The sequence below is a fragment of the Felis catus genome, chromosome A2, assembly GCF_018350175.1.
Source record: "Felis catus isolate Fca126 chromosome A2, F.catus_Fca126_mat1.0, whole genome shotgun sequence".
Taxonomy (NCBI): Eukaryota; Metazoa; Chordata; class Mammalia; order Carnivora; family Felidae; genus Felis; species Felis catus.
Genome location: NC_058369.1, coordinates 21208106 through 21232748, shown reverse-complemented (window position 1 = coordinate 21232748; position 24643 = coordinate 21208106). Strand labels below are relative to the sequence as shown.

Here is a 24643-nt window from a genome sequence, read left to right as displayed (position 1 = left end):
ACCATTTCTTGGTTTCACCTAATACCTGACAAATTTCCAAATTTTACTGATTGTCTCAAAATGTATTTTTACAGTTGGTTTCTTCAAATCAGGACTTAATTAAGTTCTTTATGTTCTATTTAATCATTATGCCCTCTGGCCTAACCTAGAGCAAACCCCTCCCTTTTTTTTTTTTTTTATGGTCAAGCCATTGACTCTTCAAAAACCAGACCACTTTTTTTTTTAATCTTTTTAATGTTTTTATTTATTTTTGAGAGAGAGAGAGAGAGAGAGAGGAAGAGAGAGACCGAGCATGAGTGGGGGAGGAGCAGAGAGAGTGAGAGACACAGAACCCGAAGCAGGCTCCAGGCTCTGAACTGTCAGCACAGAGCCCAACACAGGGCTCGAACCCACCATGAGATCATGACCTGAGCTGAAGTCGGATGCTTAACCAACTGAGCCACCCAGGTGCCCTCCTAGATCACTTTCTTGTACGCTTTCATGTTCTGGATTAATCAGTTCACTTCTTTGTGATATCAGCTAACTTTTTCCTCTTTATTCCTCTCATTTCTTAAAAACATTTACTCCAGAGGCTTGATTAGATTAAGTTTCAGTTCAGCAAGGATGCTTCGTAATAGGTTTTCTATACATACATTACATCACAGGTTGAAGCAGTGTCTGGTTGAGGTAGAATCTAAATAAGGTCCATATACTGCATTTGATTGATACTTCTAATCCATAAATTCTCCTCTCTTCTTTCTTTTTTTTTTTTTTTTGCCTTGCAGTTTATTTGTTGAAGAAACTGGGATTTTACTGTAGCTTCCCATAGTCTGGGTTTTGCTAATTGCGTTCCTTTGCTATAGTTTAACATGTTTTAGTGTGCTTGGCATTTCCTTTAAAGTGGCAATTGGAGCAAGAGGCTTGATCAGATTTAAATTAGATTTGATCTTCGTCCCCTCCTTTTGGTACAGAAACCAACTTCAGAGGTGGTATATGGGCTTTCATTGGGTGACCCTGTAACAGCTGGTTGTTTCTCCCATGTGTTAACAGCTATTGATGCTGACTACCTTAATTCATTAAAGAGGTATAAAATAGCAATAGTGTGATTTTATCATTCCTTGCTCATTTACCAACTGGAATACTTCTGTATAGAGAAACTATGCCTCATCCAGAATTTGGTTACCCAGTGGTAGTTTTTTGTTCATCTTGGTTTGGTTTGGTTTGGTTTTTTGTTTTGAAAGGATAAAAGGTGCCCCCTTCCCCCCTTGGCTTACTAGTTTTCAGAATAATGCATTGATTTACCAACATCCTCCAACATTTACCCAGCTCATTTGTTCAGTTTTATATATTATTAAGAACTACTAAATTTAGACATATTGCTGGGTTTTAACCCATTGCAGTTGCCTTTATTGATGCTCCTGTTGTCCCAGGCTGGCTGCCGTGTTCTTTTGACATAACCATAGTAAGGAGGCATTGACAGATTCTTTACTATCTCATGTTTCAAGATACACAAGGTTCATCTTATGCCAACGGTGCATCTGCCATTTGCTGAAGAGTTACTGGTGTCAGTATTTGAAATCCCTGTTTCAAAGTTATAGTCAAAACCCCATGGGATTATACTGATACTGGATTGGTCATTGTTTCTAAGATTTTCAGTGGACAGAGATAAGAAATTTTGTGTGTGTTTGTTTTATATTTAAAGATAAAATACATCAAGGGGCGCCTGGGTGGCTCAGTCGGTTGAGCGTCCGACTTCAGCTCAGGTCATGATCTCACAGTTCGTGCGTTTGAGCCCCACGTCGCGCTCTGTGCTGACAGCTTGGAGCCTGGAGCCTGCTTCAGATTCTGTGTCTCCCTCTCTCTGCCCCTTTCCCGCTCATGCTCTGTCTCTCTCTGTCTCTCAAAGATGAATAAATGTTAAAAAAAAATTTTTTTAATAAAAATAAAGATAAAATACATCATAAGTTCATACTGATGCTCTTAACTGAGCCTTATGGCTGTAAGGTTTTTATGCAGTGTTCTCTGTTTTAACATCTGTATCTTTTTTCCTACTGTGATAAAAATCTCAGTTCTCAAGGGTACTACAGGTGATGGAATTAGAATGCCACATAGCTATTCATTTGCTTTATTCTACCTTATTCACAACTATCTCGACATGGTAGTGCTTACTCTCTCACTAAAAAATGATTACTGAAAACAGTTTAAATTTTTTTCCAGTTTTTTTGTTGTCCCTAGGATATACATTAAACTGTATTTTACGAATCGTTTGGAGTAGTCCCTTTGTTATGGTTATGCTTTACCAACTGTATACAAATTTGGGTTCATTTATTTCATTTTACCCATTTAACATTAAATCTCTTCCTTTAGGTAGGAAGAGTGGAATTTCTCCTAAAAAATCAAAATACATGACTCCAATGCAGCAGAAACTAAATGAAGTCTATGAAGCTGTAAAGAACTATACTGATAAGAGGGGTCGCCGCCTCAGTGCCATATTTCTGAGGCTTCCCTCTAGATCTGAGCTGCCTGACTACTACCTGACCATTAAAAAGCCCATGGACATGGAAAAAATTCGAAGTCACATGATGGCCAATAAATACCAAGATATAGACTCCATGGTTGAGGACTTCGTCATGATGTTTAACAATGCGTGTACATACAATGAGCCTGAGTCTTTGATCTACAAAGATGCTCTTGTCCTGCACAAAGTCCTGCTTGAAACTCGGAGAGACCTGGAGGGAGATGAGGACTCTCATGTCCCAAATGTGACCTTGCTGATTCAAGAGCTTATCCACAATCTTTTTGTGTCAGTCATGAGTCATCAGGATGATGAGGGAAGATGCTACAGTGATTCCTTAGCAGAAATTCCTGCTGTGGATCCCAACTTTCCAAACAAACCTCCTCTTACTTTTGACATAATTAGAAAGAATGTTGAAAATAATCGCTACCGGCGGCTTGATTTATTTCAAGAGCATATGTTTGAAGTCTTGGAAAGGGCAAGAAGGATGAATCGGTAGGTTTTCAAAGCTGTTTCTTTTTGAGAAGGTGTGATATTTAAATACAAAACAGAAGAAAATTCTGCTTTGATATACTATTTCAGCTTAGTTACATGATTCCAGTTGGTGGGGTGCTGTTTTGAATTCTAATTTGCCACAACTTGTAGAGAGCAAGTGTATGCTACAGGGTAGAGAAGTCACGCTGCTAAATCATCTAGGTCAGGACCTTTGAGAAAGAGTAGAGGATGGAGTTGAAGATCTGTTGAAAAGCATAAACTCTTAAAATATAGCCTTTCACAGAACACGTTTCGAAAGGATAAAATGTTTATAAATTAAATCGTATTGTGATTTTCTTTTAAACTTTGAGTTCAATCCGAGCATGCTTTAAATAAATGCAGATAGCCCTAAGTTCTTGATCTGAGGTTAGACTGATTTAAATTTGATCACCATTTCCTAAAAGGGTGGCTTCTTTTTTTTTTTTAATCTCAGATTTCTCACTTCTAAGTGCCTTTTGTAGCATTAGAAGCACTGAAAGAAGCAGTCAAGTTTAATTTTCCATCAAATTTGAATTCCCTTTTAATTTTGATCTACAATATATCTTTGTCACATAACACTGGTATGAATCGATTATTAAAACAATTTCAGTTCAGTGGTTATGGCATGTCTTCTGGTTGCTCTTAGAGTCACTTGGGGAAATATAAAAAGCTAAAGATACAGACCTTTCTGGAGCTTATAGGGTACCATGCTGAAAGGAGACTTTTAGGCATTGGGTGTGAGGTAATTCTAGCTGGGGAATCTGGTGAGGCCTGCATTTGCTCTGGATTTTGAAAGAAAAATTAGTAATAAGGTATGCTCTTCCCATTAAGCACCTGCTCTTTATAAAGAAGCGTGCTGAACACTTTATGTAGATAGTCTCTAACCCTTGTAGCCATTCTAGATGATAATCTTCCCACTTTGCATATGAAGAAGTGGTACCTAAACTTATAGAAGTTGCCTAAAGTCACACAACTTGTAAGTGGTTCATCTTATTCCCCACCACAGAGCCAGTCACCAAGACACCAGTCATGGAGCCCAGCCATGGATGATAAGGCTTGTGCTCTGTGCTCTAAGAGCTTGAAGCCTGACAGTTGGGATCAGTCATATGCTTGGGGAAGAATAATTCCAGGCATGAGACAACATATAACAACTTGATAGGTAGTAAAGACGGTGGAGTAGAAACTCTGCACTGGAGTTCTAAAAAAGACATGAGGCATCAGGGAAGAATGGGGGAATGGGTGGGATGCAGATAAGGCAAGTGGCCTGAGGAAAGGCATAGGGTTAGGAAACTAATATGTTCAAGAGATGGGTGAAGTGGAGGTCAGATTGGAGAGGCCCTTGAGTGATGACACATGTAGGAAATGGTCCTTATTGTTCAACATTGGAGATACAAATGAAGAGAAAGATGGGGAGACATCTTGCAGTCAGAATTTACATTCATTATTTTCATTTATTCAACAAATGTTAATTGAGTGGCTACTAGTTATAAGTCTGTTCTAGATACATGGGATATACCAATGGACAAAACAGACAAATCCTGCTTTCATGGAGCTTAGACTTCATTTTTGTTCTCAGTTTTTTTAAATAGTTCTTAAATCTAAAGTCACCCCTCTCCTCCACCCTGCCCCATCCCCATTACATCTTGGGGTTAGTTCTGTGAGTCTTCTAAAAGTGCATTTGTCTCTTAAATCATTAACAACTTTGTGTATCTTATATAGATGACGTGACAATTTCAAGAAATAAACAGATTTGTATCTCTAGGAAATGAGCTCTTTTCATTCTCCCATTACTGACATGATTGATAATTTGCTTTTGAGGCCTGGGAGGTAGAGTCTAGGGTGCATTTATTTATATGATATAATGAGGAGTTTCACTCTTTGGACCAGAGCTTTGCAAAACCATTTTTATGGGAAGCCATTTTTATCTTTGTGAATGAAGGTCATCTTATGACTGTTTATAGTACTTAAGGGTAACCCCATGCTGCTGAGGTAGAGATGCATCAATTTAGTTGAATGATAAACCATCATTTTATCTACTTTGCCAGTAATGAAGATAGACATCTTAGGGGCGCTTGGGTAGCTTAGTTGGTTAAGCGTCCGACTTCAGTTCAGGTCATGATCTCACAGTTCGTGAGTTCGAGCCCCATGTTGGGCTCTCTGCTGTCAGCCCAGAGTCCACTTCAGATCTTCTGTCTCCCTCTCTCTCTGCCCCTTCTCCGTGCACACTATTTATCAAAAATAAAAACATTAAGAAAAAAAGACCTCTCAGAAACAGAATTTCATGAATTTAATGAAGTCCATATGCACTAGATTTCCATGTTGATATCCAGCAGTGTTCATGCTTCTTTACACTCACCCCTACCTACCACTACCAGCCAGTATCAACTAGGACTTTACATCCTGAAACAGAAGGAGTCTGAAAAGTGAGGTGTAGAAACGTTCACTCGGGACAGTGGTTTGTCCATCAGCAATACTCTGTAACAGCACAGCGCTGACTCATGCCAGTTAGCTGCTGGCTTTCCTAATATGCTGGCTGGCAGTATTCCTGAACTAAGTTCTCTGACTACCTTACAGGGACTTGGGACGACCAGGACAATGGAAGCAGTAAGAGCTTCCTAAACTCTTAATTATTTCATTCTACTGAATGTCTACGTTACAAATAAAGATTATATACTAGTAAGGGAATAAGAGCTCTTTGTTTTGCCAGCTTGAGTTTTTGTTCTTGTGCATACAGGGAATACCGAGCCTCTTAGATTAATAAATTAATTGTTCATATTACTTTGTTTAAATAAAACAGGAAAGATCTGTCAGATGTCTAATGGCTATGTACAGAACTTTCCTTACTAGACAACATGACATGATGGAGTTAGGAATCTCCCCTTTCAGTTTAACAGGGATTACCAAAAATGGATTTTCACTTTAATTTTATACTTAAAATTGTAAGCTATTATAAAATGAATTTCAATGTCAAGTGAACAGTCTTCAGATATCTCTTCAGAAAACAGGCATCGAGATATCATAGGAATTTCTTCCTTTGACCACTTTTTGTATTGGTTTCCTACAAGTGTTAGCATTTCTGTAATTTGAAAGGATTTTTAAAACCTTTCCAGAAACATGCATTTAGGGTATTGTTGGCAGTGTTTTTAGATTGTTTGCCAGTTCACTTTTGTTGATGAGGAGAAGCATTCTGGAGACTTTACTAAAACGTGATGCTCTAGTGGTCAGTGGCAACAGGCGGCTCACTGGGCTTGCTACACCTGCCACACTCCTCTGACCACAGTGTCTCTGTAGATGCTGCTGAGACTTTGTGGTTTCCTTTGTGAATGATTTTTCAGCCCCTGGGATTCTTAGTTAATAGAATTATGTTTAAGCGATCCTCAGACCACAGTGGAATAGAGATAGTAATAAAAGTTCTTCCAGTCTGAATTCTGAAGTTGATTTTGCCCAGGTCTCTCATTCTGTAAATGAAGGAAGAGTCTTTAAAAAGCTTTCAGTATGACAGATAATTATTTTTCTCTTTTTCACTATGTTGTCTCTGCTGATTCCCCAGCATTGTGTAGTTACTGCTGGGGAAACTAACATGAACACAGACTTTGAGGCCTGTTGCCATTGTAAGGTGAATGCCCTCATGACTTTGCAGTTTAGGGTCAAATTTTTGCTGAGGCCTCCCAGCTTAGGCAAGGATGATACAGATTCAAAAAGAAGAAAGCCGACACTGCCTAAGTCTTCTGTTAACACTTTATATAATGTGTTGGTCCCTCAATTAAGAGAAAGTAAAAATTAATCCAAGGATTAGATACAAGTGCTGCACACGGTGGGGAGGCTCGGTGTAGTCCTTGATTCTGGCTGCCCCCTTCTGTTGCCAAAATCAGTTGATATTTGTACCACATTTCTCCCCCAAAACTGTATGAGGCCTTTTCTTTTATATGTGCTGTACAAGGAGTAAACCGTAAGGAAAAGCAGACTGGTGGCCATGGGACTCCTCCTTGAGGTCAAACAACACTTCAGATTCTGTTGTAAAACTTTTCAAGGCGATGCCCTACTGTACAGAAGTACCCTTATGTCCTGTAACATTATTGGTAACTAAACATGTAATCGAGGTGTGTAAAGGAAGTAGCTTGTATATCAGTGGGTACTCTTGATCCCCTTATAGGACAGACTCTGAAATATATGAGGATGCGGTGGAGCTGCAGCAGTTTTTTATTAAAATCCGCGATGAGCTCTGCAAAAATGGGGAGATCCTCCTATCACCAGCGCTCAGCTACACCACGAAGCACTTGCATAACGACGTGGAGAAAGAGAAAAAGGAAAAATTACCAAAAGAAATCGAGGAAGACAAATTAAAGAGAGAAGAAGAAAAAAGAGGTTGGTTTCTTTTCATCTTGTTAAATATGAGGAAACGTTATACTGTGTTCTAGTTGTGGTTCGCACTGGGAGCTGTGGGCATGAATCCTGTGTGTGTAAATGTTGACTCTTTCAAAATGATGTATTGATAGAAATGATTTTATCATCATCAGTTTGGTCATCAGACCGTTAAATGGGAAGTTTCATGTGGCACAGCTGTTATCCTAGTATTTCAGGAACGGAGTCCGTTCGTTCACAAGTGTGGGAGCTCAACAGTCTAGTATTGTGAGGAGATAAAACCTAAGGAGCCCATCTGGAGCTAGAAAGAATTGTCAGCAGTGAGTGCATCAAGGCTCTACCCTGTCATTTAGTAGACTGACTTTCCTCCCGCAGACTCAGGCCAGATTAGTAGATGATACTTTGGTTGAACCACAATACTAGGAGGAAATTTTTATTTTCATTTATCAACCCAAAAATGTTACTTGGAGTCACTTGCTAGAATTTAGAAATATGTTGACAGTGAGAACTCTTGTTAGAAATTTGACCATTTCTAGGGGCGCCTGGGTGGCTCAGTCGGTTGAGGATCCGACTTCAGCTCAGGTCATGATCTCACAGTTCGTGGGTTCAAGCCCCGCCTCGGGCTCTGTGCCAACAGCTGGGAGCCTGGAGCCGGCTTCGGATTCTGTGTCTCCCTCTCTCTCTCTGCCCCTCCCCCGCTGGTGCTCTGTTTCTCTCTGCCTCTCAAAAATAAAGAAACGTAATAAAAAATTAAAACAAAAAAAAGAATTTGACCATTTCTGGGCTCTCACTGGAGTCACCACCATGGCCCACCAAGCCACACATGCGCGCTGCTCCTCACCCTGCCGGAGCTGGCGCTAATAGTTGTGCTGGCCGCAGCACTGGCACGGGGCTGGTGCAGGGCTGGGGCACCGCGCTGTGCCGCCACTGCCTGCCTTCCCCCTCCCCGCGAGGACGTGGCATGCATGGCCTACTTCTGGACGCACATCTGTGACTGGGCAGCAGTATGCCCTACTTCCACCTGAACCTACTACCACAGTTGGTGGGCAACCTGCAGAAGAATCCGTATGCTACACTCACCATGTCTGGCACACACTAACTTCTACAGGAAGCATGGATTTGATCCCCAGAGTCCCTTCTGTGCTCACACAATAGTGTCAGGAATTATTACCGAGGCAAATGAAATGGAAATGGTCTTTGCCAAGGGTTCACTGTTCATCCGACACCCTGGTTTGAAAACCTGGCCTTGCAACCATCATTGGTTTTTTGCTAAGTTGAATATAACCAACCTCCGGGTCCTGGACTACTTTGGTGGACCAAAAATAGGGCCACCTCAAGAATATTATGTCATATTTCAGTGAAGCAGAAAATAGATTTAACAGCATACGTGAGGTTGCTTAGAATGGCTCAAATAAGGTTTGAAGGGATTAATGTTTCTCTGTGGAACATTTCCCAGATTAACTAGTTTTCTTTCACGTGCTGGTTTGTTTATTTGCTTGCTTGCCTGTTTATAAAATACAGTTGGACTGTTCGTGGATTTCTTGGAAGATGTGGTTGCTAGATTTTTTTCACATTTTGAAGCCATTTTCATAGACAAGTTTTGAAGCCATTTTCATTACAAGTTTTTCTCCTTCAATTGCAAATAATTTTCAAACTGTGCTCCTTGAAGAGGAGCAAGTACCAGATTCAGATTGCCTATTGGCATTTGAAGGTACTCAAAGATGTGTTCTTAATTCCTGGAAGCCATCGTGTTGGAGAGAGGACCTCACTCACCCACAGCTGTGTCTGAACTGCCCAAGTCTGTCCGGCGGGACTGGCCTGTGTTACTGTGCACATGTGTATGTGTGGCCAAGCCACACCTGGTGAGACACAAATGGAACTTCCACCTCATGGTCCATTTGTGTCTGACAGGACTGGGTGTTATTGATCCAACATAGGGCAAGACCATTTCTTATAAAGAACTTTTTTTTTTCCACTTTTCAAATCTAAAGTAATAACTACCTTACCTAGAGCAAAAGTTCATAAAACTTTTCCTGAATTTGATTTCCCCACCTAGGTGGACACTGTATAATCAGTGTCCTCCACTCAAAACACATACATACACACATGTACACTTTTATTTTACTTTACTTTATTTTATTTTATTTTATTTGTTGCCCATAAGTGGGCTTGCAAAAGAAAAAAGGATGCAGGGAGTTTTGTGTAAGTCATTTCTGGTGTTCTTTTGTAAGGTGTACCAGACATGGACCAACTTAGGTCAGGTCCAAAACTCCATGCCCCAACTTCACTCTGTAGCTTTTCTTTTTTTTTTTTTTTTTTTTTTTAAACGTTTATTCATTTTTGAGAGACAAGGCATGAGTGGGGGAGGGACAGAGAGAGAGAGAGAGAGAGAGAGAAAGACACAGCATCAGAAGCAGGCTCCAGGCCCCAAGCTGTCCACACAGAGCCCGGTGCGGGGTTCGAACCCATGAACCGTGAGATCATGACCTGAGCCGAAGTTGGACACTTAACCAACTGAGCCACCCAGGTGCCCCCACTCTGTAGCTTTTTAAATAATGCTGCTCTCAGTAGTGTTCTAAGGCTTCCTTAGTTGCTGTAAATCTTTAAATGGTTCCCGTGCTGTTACTACCTTAACCGGGTTGTCAGGGAGAAGATAATGTTAAGAAAAAAAAAAAAAAAAATCACATTTCTTCAGGAAAGAAGAGACTGTTTGCTTTTACCATCTATTTACATGATTTCAGAAGATGATATAAGGTCTCATAAAGAGGTGTGTCAGGAACCAAGGTGCTTAATCCTTTCATGGCTAAAAGAAAGGAAGTTGAATATAAGTCATTATGTTTGAAAACTACAAAATGAATTTACCTGAAATGCAGCAAATAGCTTCTGTTTAAGAAAAATGATTTATATTAAACCTGGTAAAATAGCTTTTTTACTCAGAATAATAAGAAGCATTATTGTAATGAAAAAAATTTGATCATTTCTTGTAAAGTTTTTATCATTTTTATTTATTTTCATGAGATAGCTGTCTTTTTTTTTTTCTTTTTTTTTGAGCATAGTTGACACACAACGTTACATTAGTTTCAGGTGCATATCTTGTAAATTTTGAGTTCACATAGATACCTAGACTATGTGATTTTCTGAGAGTTACATTAGTTTCAACATCACATCTGCTCCTTAGGGCTTTTTTTTCCTTAGGCCAGAAAACAAAGTTGATTTGAAGCAAATTCTCATAAGCAGTGGCATATGCAAAGACGAGAAGGGAACCTGGTTGGTGAGAATAATTTACCAGCATAAGGCTATCTGCAAGACCCAGCGACTTTTCTGCCAGAGGAGATGTACTGATTCAGGATGGCGAGAGTGTATGGGCAGGGGATGTCTTTGCCAGCTAAAAGTGGTCGATGCAGAGATAAATGGGCCAACATTACAGTTGAGGGTGAGGACTATCCTGGAAGTCAGCCATAGAGGAGTGAGCTAGCTCTCACCACGTTCTTGGCTGACTGGGAAACCATGCCTGTGCAAAGGAGCTAGGAGAACCATTTTGCAAGCAAAATGCAAGTGGTCCTTGGACATTGGTTACAGCTTTGAGTGGGTCCCCCAAGCCACATGCACATCAGTCATTGGAAGGTGAATCCTTAAAAGTTTTAAGTGTTTGAGGACAGTCTTCACCTAAATCATTGGCTGACCCATAGCTAAGCAGACTTAGGAGCAAACCCTCATGCCATGTATTCTAGTATACTTATATTGGGAGTCTCGACGGAAGAGAAAGAAAGCGGGAGGGAATACTTGAAGACATAATGGCTGAAAACTTCAAATTTGATGGAGAACATTAACCTACAGCTCTAAGAGCACTAAGAGAACACAGAGAGACCACATCTAGGTACACCATAAACTACTGAAAGAGAAAACTGTGAAAGTAGCAAAACTTCTCAGGTCCAAGAAAACAGAAATATGATAATGGTTCATAAGAAATCATGGAAACCAGAAAGCAGTGACACGATATTCAAAGTGCTGAAAGGGACAAAAACTGAACCAACAATTGTATATCCAGTGACACCATCTTTCAAAAATGAAGCTGAAATAAGACATTCCTAGATAAACAGAAACAGAATTTACTGTTGCCAGATCTTCCCTATAAGAAATCCTAAAGGAAGCTTCAGGCCAAAAGAAAACACCACCAGGTGGTTGACTCAAATCCATAAGAAGGACTGAAGAGTAGTGGAAATGGTAAATATGTGGGCAAATATAAAACACTATATATTTTTTCTCTTCTCTTAATTTCTTTAGAAAACATTAGATTGTTTAAAGAAATAGTTACATCATCAATTTTAGGTTTACAGCATTTATAGAAGTAATGTATGTGAACAGTAGTAGCACAAAGGAATGGAGCTATTTTGGAGCAAAGTTGCACTATTTAACAAAATCAAGTCAGTATTAACCTGAAGTAGATGGTGATAAGTGAAAGATGCATACCGTAATGCCACTAAAAACAAATAGCAATAAAAATCCAACATAGAATTAAAATGGTACACCAGAAATACTTGGTTAAAAGAAGGCAGTAAGGAAGGAAAAGAGGAACAAAAAAACAAGTAGCAAATGGTAGATGTGAATTCATTCATAGCAATAATTATATTACATGTTGCGAATAGACTAAGCACTCCAATCAAAATACAGACTGAATTTTAAGAGATCCAACCCTGTGCTGTGTGTAAGAAACTCATTTTAGATTCGAAAACACAAATAGGTTGAAAGGAGAAGGAGGGGGAAAGATACACCGTGCAGATAGTAACTGTAGTGAGTTGGAATGGCTATATTAACATCAATAGGCTTTTTTTTTTTAAGTTTATTTATTTATTTTGAAAGAGAGCAAGCACTAACAGAGAACGAGCAGAGAAAGAGGGAGAGAGAGACAATCCCAAGAAGGCTCTGCACAGGCAGCACAGAGCCTGACCCAGGGTTCAAACTCATGAACTCTGAGATCATGCCCTGAGGTGAAGCCAAGAGTCGGATGCTTAACTGACTGAGCCACCCAGGCATCCCTCAGATAGACTTTAAGAGAAGAAATATTGCTGAAGACAAAGAGGGATATCTCATAATATTAAAAGGGTGGGGACATTGGAACATATAATATTTATAAATGTATATACACCTAACAATGGAGCCTGGAAATACATAAAGCAAAACTGACCATAATGGAAAAGAGAAATTGTTTAGCAATTAAGTCTCAATACTCCTTTCTCAGCAATGATAGACCAAGTACACCAAAAATCAATACTCTTTTCTCAGCAATTGATAGACCAACTAGCAAAAAGTACAGAAGACTTGAATATGGACTGAAAGTTTGTCTCCCCAAAATTCATATATCGTAGCCTCATCTCCAGTGTGATGTATTTGGAGGTCAGGCCTTTAGGAGGTAATTGAATGTGGTCATAGAGGTGGAGCCACCACAATGGGCTCATTACCATTATAAGGGGATGAAGAGCAAGAAGACAACTGTCCATGAACCAGAAAGTGGACTTCTCACCAGAAACTACGTCTGCTGGCACCTTGATCTTGGATTTCTTACCCCCCAGAACTATGAGAAATCAATGCTGTTTAAGCCACCCTGGCTGTGGTAGGTTTTTTATAGCAGCCTGAGCTGACTAAGATGGACTGTCAACCAGCTTGACCTGACTGAGATGTGAAACACTGCACCCAAGGACTGCAAAATGCACATTCTTATCAAGCACACATGGAACATTATCTCGGATGGACCATAGGTCATGAAACAAGTTTCAGAAGATTTAAAAGGATTGAAATCATACCCAGTTTTCTGAACACAATGGGATTAGACTAGAAATCAGCAACAGAAAGAAAGCTGGAAAATCCCCAAATATTTGAAAATGAAGCAGTACACTTCTAAATAATCCGTGGATCATAGAAGATATTGCAAGGACAATTAGGAAAATCTTGAACTGAACCCAAATGAAAACACAGTATATTAAAATTTATGGGATATAGCTAAAGGAGTTTGTGAAAGGAAACTTACAGCTTTAGATACATATACCAGGAAAGGAATAAAGAGCTAAAATAAGTCTACGTTTGCACCTCAAGAAGTTAGCAAAAGAAAAGCCAATCACACTTGAAGTAGAAATACTAAAGATCAGGGGCGCCTGGGTGGCTCAGTCGGTTAAGCGGCCGACTTCGGCTCAGGTCATGATCTCGCGGTCCGTGAGTTCGAGCCCCGCGTCAGGCTCTGTGCTGACAGCTCAGAGCCTGGAGCCTGTTTCAGATTCTGTGTCTCCCTCTCTCTGACCCTCCCCTGTTCATGCTTTGTCTCTCTCTGTCTCAAAAATAAATAAACGTTAAAAAAAAAATACTAAAGATCAGAATGGAAATCAGTGAAAGAGAAAACAGAAAATGCCAGTGCTGTAATGGGTATGACATTTAGGACGATTCACATTGTTTCTACTGACAAAATTTCTTATACTTGAGATTTTTTTTTTTTTAAGTTTTGTTGACACTTTATCTGGTGATACAAAATTAGCGACAGCTGTGTTTTTGTATTAACTACCAGAACTAAGTACTCAAAGGTAAGTAAGCAAAAGTAAAACACTATGAAGGACTTGTCACCTAAATGTGGCAGGTTGTACAGATGCCAACTACTGGTACATCCCAAAACACCTCTAAAATGATGGAAAATGGATTTTAAAGCAAAACAAAAGACATAAATGTAAAGCATTCCCCTCCCTCAAAAAAAAAAAAAAAAAAAAGAAGGGAAACCATTGAAAAGGAGATGGTGGCAATGGGAATTTCGGAGCTAGAAAATGTACGAGTAGGTTGCTAACACTGGCTTCAGTGCTGGCATCAGATGAAGACCTTAAGTAGGCCAATTCCTGTCTAGAATGGTGCAGGGATTAGAGCACCAGGTACTTCTACAAATGGAGGTGCTGAAAACAGGAGGATTAGTTAACTCTAAATTTGAGTTCAACCACCAGATCACTTCCCAACCTTTCCTGTGACTGTTTGCCTTCAAGAGTCTAGTCTGAGAGACAGCAGCATACTGAAAGGTTAGAGGTACAGTTCTGAAGAGGGGGGTCATAAGAGGATTTATACTAAGTAGTGAGACCCCTTGTAACTCTTTTGCTCCAAGAATGCTGGCAGTCAGGCTTCTAGTTTTGAGACAGGAGATTTTTTTCTCTTGAGAAATGGATCAGGCAGTGGGGCAAAATTATGTACATAAAGAGCTTCTAGTCATTTTTTTTAGTATTTTGCTTTTAAATAGGAGCAGGTACTTAAATAGCATCAAATATTTAAGGCAAACCTCTAAGATATAAGATAGAGAACAAAACAAAAAGAGAAAAAGGACCTTGGAAAAAAACAAGGCAGATGGAGAAAAATTTTAAAAACAAAACAAAAACGGGTGCCTGGGTGGCTCAGTTGGTTGAGCATCCCACATCGGCTCAGGTCATGATCTCACGGTTTGTGTGAGCCCCATGCCCGGCTGTCTGCTGTCAGCTGTCAGCTCAGATCCTGCTTCAGATCCTCTGTACCCATCTCTCTCTGCCCTCCCCCGCTCATGCTCTCCCTCTCTCTCTCAAAAATAAACATTTAGGGGCACCTGGGTGGCTCTGTCAGTTGAGCATCCAACTTCAGGTCGGGTCATGATCTCGGGGTTCATGAGTTTGAGCCCCACATGGGCTCTCAGCTGTCAGTGCAGAGCCTGCTTCAGATCCTCTCTGCCTCTCCCTTGCTTGTGCTCTCCCTATCTCTTTCAAAAATAAATAAATATTAAAAATAATAATAATAAATAAATAATATATAAACATTAAAAAAAACTGATAAAGATTTAGACCTTCAGAGAGATGACAAGCTACTGCATCCATAAAATAAAAACAGGAGGCCATAAAAACGAATAGTCACAGAACAGAAAATTTCTTGGAAATTGAAAATACGGCAAACCAACAGAATGAGAGAAAATACTCACAAATCATACATCTGATAAGAGTCTGATGTCCAGGATATGTAAATTCTGTAACAAAACAATTCAAAACTGGGCAAAGTATGGAAATAGACCTGCCATCTCCAAAGAAATTGTACAGATGGCCGTAATCACATGAAGAATGTTCAATATCATTAATCATTAGGAGAATGCAAATCAAACCTGCATTGAGATACCACTTCTTTTTAGGATGGCTGTTATAAAAAACAAACAAACAAACAACAACCAGCAAGTGTTGTTGAGGATGTGGAGAAATTGGCACCCTTATACATTGATGGTGGGAATGTAAAATGATACCGCCATTATGGCAAAACAGTTTGGCAATTCCTTACAAAGGTAATCATTGAATTACCATGTGATCCATTAGTTCCACTCCTGGTGTATACCCAAAGAACTGGAAGCAGGGACTCCTGCACATAATTGTATACCAATATCCGGAACAGCATTATTCACAAGAGGCAAAAGGCAGATACAACCCAAGTGTCCATTAACAACGGATGAATGTGGTACATATACATACAATAGAGTGTTACTCCCCCATAAAATGTAATGAAATGGTGATAACGACATGCTACAACACGGATGAACCTTGAAAACATTATGCTAACTGAAATAGGCCAGACATGAAAGGACAAATAGTGTATGATTCCACTTACATAAGGTACTTAGAGTAGCAAATTCTTAGAGACAAAGTAGTATAGAGGTTACCAGGGTCTGGTGGGGATGAGAAATGTGCTTAATGGTTACAGAGTTTCTGTTTGAAATGAAAAGTTTTGTAAATAGGAAGTGGTTCTGACTGCACAAAATTGTGAATGTAATTAATGCCACTGAAATACGTGCTTAAGAATGGTCAAAAAATGGCAAATTTTATGTGGTATATTATCACACTTTTTTAAATTAGTAACATACCAAGAAACTGAATTACACACTTGAAGTAGGGGAATTGTATGTGTATGTTGTGTAAATTATATCTCAATGAAACTTTTTTTTTTTTAAGTTTATTTACTTTTGAGAGAGACAGAGACAGCACAAGTGGTGAAGGGGCAGAGAGAAAGAATCCCAAGCAGACTCCACACTGCCAGCACAGAGCCTGATATGGAGCTCAGACTCACGAAGAAGCCCTGAGATCATGACCTGAACTGAAACCAAGAGTCGGATGCTTAACTGACTGAGCCACAGGCGCCCTCAATGAAACCGTTTTTAAAAAATGATAGCAGAGGGGCGCCTGGGTGGCTCAGTTGGTTGAGCATCTGGCTCTTGAGTTCAGCTCATGTCATGATCTCATGGTTCTTGGGTTCGAGCCCCACATCAGACTCTGTACTGACAGTGCAGAGCCTGTTTTGGATGCTCTCTCTCTCCCTCTCTTTGTCCCTCCCCTGCTTGCATATTCTCTCTCTCTCTCTCAAAAATAAATAAACTTAAAAAAAATTTTTTTTAAATAAGGTCCCCTTTAAATAAAAACAATAGAGTGGGGTGAGGCGATAAGAGTGAGGGTGTTTAAGGGTACAACCTTGTAAGGAGTGGTAAATAGCCATGGAGAGCTAATGCACAGTAAAGTGAATATAGCCAATAGTACTGTACTATGATTAAGTAATGTGGTAAGTGTCACTGTAGTGGCAACAATATATAAGTGTATTGAAGTAACTGGTTGTACAGCTTAAATTTACACATTGATATATGTCAAATTGATTCGTTTAAAAATTTTTTTAATGAGGAGCCCCCCAGGTGGTTCAGTCAGTTGAACGTCTGACTTCGGCTCAGGTGATGATCTTGCAGTTCGTGAGTTCCAGCCCCACATCAGGCTCACTGCTGTCAGCACAGAGCCTGCTTCAGGTCCTCTGTCCCCCTCACTGCCCCTCGCCTGCTTGCACTCTCCTAAAAATAAAGAAATACGTACATACGTAAATAAATATATATATATTTTTAATAATAGCAGAAAGGAATCATTTAGAGAAGGATTAGAAGATGAAGTGGAAGAAATCTCAAGAGGTAGTAGAACAACAACAAATGAACAAAGAAGGAGAAAGATAACCAAAGATCAGCCCAGGAGGCCAGAATCCAAGTAATTGCAGACATAGTTCTGCTAAGCTTTCTGCCACTGTGTAACAAGGACCCCCTTTCCAGTAACATTTTCATTTCCACCTGAGCCTTCTACTGCCAAGTCTGTAATGTCCGTTTCTCTACCATAGTCTATGCAAGGCAACTGAGGCCTTTGCTCTGCTCAAAATTCTCCCAGTTTCTGTTATTGCCCAATTCCAAAGTCGCTTCATATTTTTTAGTTATTTGTTGCAATAACACCCTGCTGGCGGGTATCAAAATCTTATCTAAATGTTATCAGCTTTATGAGCTTAAAAGCCTCCAATCTTATTATTTAAATCATTTAAGGGGCGCCTGGGTGGCTTGGTCAGTTAAGCATCCGACTTCGGCTTGGGTCATGATCTCATGGTCCGTGAGTTCGAGCCCCACATCGGGCTCTGTGCTGACAGCTCAGAGCCTGGAGCCTGTTTCAGATTCTGTGTCTCCCTCTCTCTCTGCCCCTTCCCTGTTCATGCTCTGTCTCTCTCTGTCTCAAAAATAAATAAATGTTAAAAAAATTTTTTTTAATTAAATCATTTAAATTGGTGTATATAGGTGAGGCTCTGGGTGTGACCCATCCTGGGACACAGTTCCTCTCCCTCTGTGGACCTATGAAACCAAAAACAAGTCCTTTGCTCCTACAATACATTGATGGAACATGCGTAGAATAATAATTAAGAGACATTCCCATTGAGAAAGGGAGAAATGGAAGGGAAAGGGCCTTCAATTCCAAGCAATCTTGAAATCCAGCGAGGCAGAACCATTAAGTTTCAAGGCCTAGAAATAGTCCTTTTATGGCTCAGGACTCTGCCCTCTAAATCATTCTTTTTCATATTTTCAGCTGAGTTGTTTTATCATCCTGTTTCCTGTCTCTAGAATTTGGGGGTTTTGTACTCTGTCCTTTTCCATACAGTTGACCATGTTCTTGTTGGTGTATAATCTCAAGTACCTTGTGAATTTCTTGTATATGTTACAGGGATTCATTTGACTAATCGAATACTAGATAACATTTTCCACCAATATTGGCAAAACTTTTAAAAAATTAGCAATGTTGGAGCGTGAGAATGGAGAAACAGACCCTGTAGCCACACTGTGAGGGACTTAAATTGGTACAGAACTTGGGGGGTTGGTTTGGAATAGGCATTTTAAAAACATTTAAAATGCTTCTTTCTAGCTGTCCTATTTATAGAAAATTACCATAAAGAAGTAATCAAAGATGTGGGCACAGTTTTATCTTAAAAAACAAAAACCCTGTGGTATTTGTAAATGATGGCTTGTATGGGAGCCATTAAAAAGTATTATTTAACAAAAATAAGTCCTATTGAAAAGCATTAATCTCAGGGGAACTGCACAGTTCTGTCTTTAGTGTAGACATGTATAGTTCACATTATATTGCATAATATGCATGTTCGTATTTTCTCAGTTCTAAGATTCCATTAATTGTGACATACCCATATATTAACTTAGGGAAAATTTTTTCAGAGGCATTAAGATAAAGAGGAAGTACATATGAGATTATTTCCAGGATTACATGATTTACAGGTTACCTGTTTTCTTCTTTATACCTTTCATTATTATCCAGAATGACTGTCTTGAGCGTTTATTATTAAGGTGGTTATTTTTATTCTGTAGATCCTATATTTATGGATTTACTTAAATTAATGACGGTTATAATTCAAAAAGGCACTAGACCGTGAAGGTCTAGAAAAGAATGAAATGTAGTAGTATGTGTTGCTTGAATCCTATGTCTGATTCCAACATGCTTTGAATGGGAACCTTTTTTTCTTTTTCACCTAAGAAGCTGAAAAGAGTGAAGACTCCTCAGGCACTGCAGGCCTCTCAGGCTTACACCGCACATACAGCCAGGACTGCAGCTTTAAGAACAGCATGTACCATGTTGGAGATTACGTCTATGTGGAGCCCGCGGAGGCCAGCCTGCAGCCACACATAGTCTGTATTGAGAGACTGTGGGAAGATTCTGCTGGTAAGTTCGTTTTAAATCAAAGGACAGATTGGTGACATGTAACTATTTTACTCCTCCTTGGGTCTCAAGGAAGAAAACTGTCACTCAGACAATAGTTGTTCTATAGTGTATCAGTAAATATAAGTAAGCACCCACTATATGAAAACATAGGATCTAGCACTCTTGGGCCAGTGAGTGGTACAATTGAGTCAAAAGAAATGCATCTTCTTGAAGGGAAGCTGAGATTCATTTGCTCCACTGGTGTTTATTAAAACCAGTCAGCCAAACTCTGGAGGATGGCAGAGACTCACAGGAACTAAAGGCTCACGTTTTGCTTCTGGCAAAACCAGTCTGGTATAAATCACAAGTGAAGAATAAATTATAGAGAGACATGTGCCTTGGCTTAGAATTTGATTTAAAAAAAGGTGTCCTAGAAGAGTTGCCTTTACCTTAGGAGTTAATGAAGCCAGAAGCAGGCAGAAATGTAATCCAGGCAATCCAGTTCCCTCAGCTTTGCATCCCTTGCCCTGAGTGCTAACTGCGTCCTTTAGTATGCGGTATCTTTCTTAAGCATGCATCCCTGGCCGTGTCCTGGCCCCGGCAGAGTGGAGCAGCTCTCATCACCCTCCTCATCCGGTATATTACCTATCTTTTCATGTGAGAGGGAGAGTAGCATTTTTTAGGCCTTCTTATACTTCATTATTTTCAAGTATCATTTCTTCTAAGATAATTATTTTAAGGACCTGTGGCTTAAAAAGCACATCGTTGGGTTCGGGCCATAAGAGAATAGATAGGGAATTTGCTCGTTTTGCAAAGAATGTGTGATTTCTGTTAATGGTAATTCTGTCTGTCTCTGTCTCTGTCTCTGTCTCTCTCTCTCTCCCTCCCTCCCTCCCTCCCTCCCTTTTTGTTTTTGAGGTGAAAAATGGTTGTATGGCTGTTGGTTTTATCGGCCAAATGAAACATTCCATCTGGCTACACGAAAATTTCTAGAAAAAGAAGTTTTTAAGAGTGACTATTACAATAAAGTTCCTGTTAGTAAAATTCTAGGAAAATGTGTGGTCATGTTTGTCAAGGTAAGAAACTCATTAGTTCCCAAAATACAAATCATTCCATGAAAATAAAATTTACGAACACGGAAAAATCAGTATTTACAAATTAGAAGCTCTGTTTTAAACCGTTTGATTTTTTTTTTTAAACTGTATCTGGCTGTGTGTAAAAGATTTGGGAAGAAATTAATCTGATCATGATGATGGAAGACCATTTGCTGCCTACATCATATAGTTGAATGCAGTTAGCTTAAAGTTTTTTTTATACTGTGAGGTTAATTTTTGAGGATGACATTTTCTGAAAGATAATTTTCTGAAAACTGTCAGTATGCTCTTTTAGGTAATAAAGTATACTTTTTGTGTATCTATCTGATACAGGCACATTGACCCCTGCCCCAAAGCTTTCAAGAACGTTATAGCTGTATTATGAAATGTTAATATATTTTCAAAAGGGCTGTTGGTAAGCTAAATACGCTAAAGGGTGTGGGGGCACCTGGGTGGCTCAGTCGGTTGAGCGTCCGACTTCGGCTCAGGTCATGATCTCACGGTCTGTGAGTTCGAGCCCCACATCGGGCTCTGTGCTGACAGCTCAGAGCCTGGAGCCTGCTTTGGATTCTGTGTCTCTCTCTTTCTCTGCCCCTCCCCCACTCATGCTCTGTATCTCTCTGTCAAAAATAAAATAAACATTACAAAAAAGTTTTTTTAAATAAGCTAAAGGGTGTGTATTTAATAAGGCTATTTTGTAGCAAGAAATTGCTCCTACATCTCTAGCCATTTACTATTTGTGGTTAACTGTCAAAAAGTCTTAACAGTTTAGCTTTTGTATGTTTGCTTGATTGATGTGTGGTTTTGGTTTTTATGGTTGACTGGTTTTCAGAATATTCACCTAACTTATTAATTTTATTATATCTCCCAGGAATACTTTAAATTATGCCCAGAAAACTTTCGAGATGAGGATGTTTTTGTCTGTGAATCACGGTATTCTGCCAAAACCAAATCTTTTAAGAAAATTAAACTGTGGACCATGCCCATCAGTTCAGTGAGGTTTGTCCCTCGGGATGTGCCCTTGCCTGTGGTCCGAGTGGCCTCTGTATTTGCAAATGCAGATAAAGGGGATGATGAGAAGAACACAGACAACTCAGAGGATAGTCGAACTGAAGACAGTTTTAACTTGGAAAAGGTATGTAGCTAAAAGCCACACAGAAAAGAATTTTACACTTCAAAATACCTATTCCAGAAAATAAATGAATAAAGCATTCAAAATCAGAATTAGAAAAAGAGCAACAACATAAAACCTTACATAAACAGAAAGAAGGGAACTATAAAAGAGACAGAAATTAATACTTAGAAAACAACAGTAGAACTGAAAAGTAAATCCAGGGGCACCTACTGGTTCAGTGAGTAGAGCATGAGACTCTTGATCTCAGGGTCATTAGTTTAAGTCCCCCGTTGGGCATGCATCCTACTTTAAAAAAAATTAAATAGGAGCGCCTGGGTGGCTCAGTCGATTGACTTGATTTCAGCTCGTGTCGTGGTCTCAGGGTCATGGGATTGAGCCCCGTGTCAGGCTCCACACTAAGCACGGAGCCTGCTTGAGATTCGGTTTCTCCTCCTTTTCCCCTCTCTCCTGCTGGCTTACATGCATGCATGCGCTCACGTCCTCTCTCCCTCTCCCTCCCTCTCTCAAATAATAAAGAAAGAAGTGAATCCAAGTGCTAATCATTTGACAAGTCCAGTGAAATAAATGACCAACTCTCCTAATAAAAAAAAGAAGAGAATTAAACTCATACATATAAATGTGGAAGAAATTTAAAGACTTGTAAATTTTGTTAATAAATTGAAATCCTGAATAAAATGAATAATTTCCTAGGACAATATAAATCACTAAAGTGGCATCAAGAAGAGGTGTAACACGTAAGTGGACAACAACAAGAAGAAATTTTTTTTAATGTCTTGAGAGCTAATCACAGAGTACTCAGATCAGATAATTCTGTAGGTGAGTTCTTTTAACCCTTTAAGAGACCTATAATTATACTATGGTTTAAATTCTTTCAGAGCATAGAAAACAAAACTTCCCAGTTATTTTACAAAACCAGAATAATCTTGATTTCAAAGCCTGACAAAATAAAACTGGAAAAGCTATAGTTCAGTCTAACTTACGAATGTTAATGCAAAAAATACTCGGAGAAAATATATTTTTATAAATGAAATCAAATTAGTTATTTAAGAACAATATGACCAAGTAGGTGGAAGTTCATTCTACAAATGCAAGGATTGGTCAAAATTAGGAAAATTCAGTAAAACATTTCATTGCATTAATAGATCTAAGGAGAAATTATTTGATAAAGTACAGTAACTGCTTCATTTATTTAAGTCTTTAGATGGATATTTCCTCAAAGTGATTTTTTAAAATTATATTTGTTTCTCACACCTAAACGTGCTTGCTCTACTATTATCTTTATTTTTCTGAAAGTAGCCAATGAAGACAAACAAAATAGTAAAAATATTGACAATAAAGAGGCAAAACTTTTTTTTGCAGATAATGGGGGAGAAATTAAAGTTTTGAAAACCAAGAATTCAACAAATAGGAATTTCAGAGTCCATATACAAGTCAATAGCTTTCTTATATAAACAAAACAGTAATTCACAAGACTTTTGAAAGTAAGATAAAAATGTTGAATACACTTTAGCAGCTGTTAGGAAAGTCATGTAGAAGAAAATATCTGATTCATCTTAACAACAAGATACATTAAGAAATAATCTTGGGGGCGCTGCTGGGTGGCTCAGTTGGGTAAGTGTCTGACTCTTGATTTCGGCTCGGGTCATGATCTCACGGTTTGTGAGTTCAAGCCCCATATCAGGCTCTGTGCTGACAGTGGGAAGCCTGCTTGGGATTCTCTCTCTGCCCCTCCCCACTCCACTCTGTCTCTCTGTCTCTCTGTCTCTCTCTAAACAAACAAACAAACAACAACAAAAAAGAAATAACCTTAAAAGGAATGTATGGAACCTATGGGAAGAGAAACAGTCTATGGACATGAAAGACTTGTTTTTGGAACCTGACAGAATTATGCTGGCATTCTTAATGAAGGGGTAAACATGTTAGTTACCAGGAAAAGAAGGGAGAAAAGTAATCAAAGTGCTTTGCCCTGCTAAATATTATTGTATTTTATAAAACAACATTTTTAAAAAATTGGGATAGTAGCTCAGGACCAGTCAATGGAAGGAATAGGCTTTTCACAACTAAAATCTAGAATATAAAGGTAGGATTTTAAATCAGCAGGAGAGGATGGAATCAAATGATACTGGAAAAACTGGTTGGTAGCCATTTGAAAATAAAAGAAAAAGAAGAAGAAAGGAAAAAACCCACCTGAATTCTCTCTTGATATTCCAAAAAGATAAAAAAACAGACTACTAGTTGCTAACATAAGCATATTTACTATTATTTACCTATATTCTTTTATGTATGTATGTATTTATAAGCTTGGAATGGGTCCATTCTATACATGATATAAAATCCAGTATCCATAAAAGGGGGGGGGGCGTTTTATCAGTGTACAATGGAAAATATCTGTTAGTTTAATAAAAGAGTCTAAGGACTGCCATTTTTAACACAATGAGCTCTTGGAAACCTAGGAAAAAAGCTACACTAGAAAAATAGGCAAAGGACCAAATAGATGATTTGTAAGAGGGAAGACAGCCAAAAAGGTAAAATGTTTTTAAATGCCTGGCAGATTAGCAGGAGTTCTAAAGACTGCTAATACTGGGCACACCTGATGTGGGTGTGGGCAGCACACTTCTCTCCCATCCATGGCATTCCCTTTGACCCTACAGTTTGATGCCAGGGAATGTGTTCCAACTCAGTACTCAGGCGCACCAAAGGTTTGTCTACAAGGAGTGACATCAGTGTTACCTGTAAAGCAAAACCCTTGGCCAAAGTCAAATACCATGAATAGGAATTGAGTAAGTTGTCATACATCCATAGCATGCCAGCTGTACGGCCAGTGAAAGCAGTGAAGTAGGTTTATAATATGTCACGTGGAAAATTTTCCAAGTCCTGTGGTAGGAGGATGTTCATGATTAACAGGCAGCAGAATGGGATGCAGTTCCATCATTATTCAAAACAAAGAAAAATGTGTATTTACATACATGAATGAGAAAATGAAAACAGCATGTAACACTGCTGTGTGCTAAACTAGGTGCTTATCTCT

At 39.1% G+C, this 24643-nt stretch overlaps 1 protein-coding gene and 1 long non-coding RNA gene across 44 annotated transcripts in view; one reads left to right on the top strand and one right to left on the bottom strand.

The window, feature by feature from the left end:
• Window positions 1-24643, top strand: part of PBRM1 (polybromo 1) — a 117196-nt gene that overhangs the window by 61422 nt on the left and 31131 nt on the right. For 34 of the 43 annotated variants that reach the window (XM_023249544.2, XM_023249543.2, XM_045051145.1 and 31 more), the window contains 5 exons: window positions 2347-2989; window positions 7161-7372; window positions 19222-19407; window positions 20305-20462; window positions 21352-21615. In XM_023249544.2, the coding sequence (XP_023105312.1) occupies window positions 2347-2989; window positions 7161-7372; window positions 19222-19407; window positions 20305-20462; window positions 21352-21615 (1463 nt within the window). The remainder of the gene's footprint in view (window positions 1-2346; window positions 2990-7160; window positions 7373-19221; window positions 19408-20304; window positions 20463-21351; window positions 21616-24643) is intronic. The other 9 variants (XM_019822697.3, XM_019822711.3, XM_019822722.3 and 6 more) reach the window with 2 other exon arrangements.
• The window catches only part of LOC123383514, a 58365-nt gene that overhangs the window by 17640 nt on the left and 16082 nt on the right, over window positions 1-24643 (bottom strand). The gene's annotated exons all lie outside the window — the stretch shown is intronic.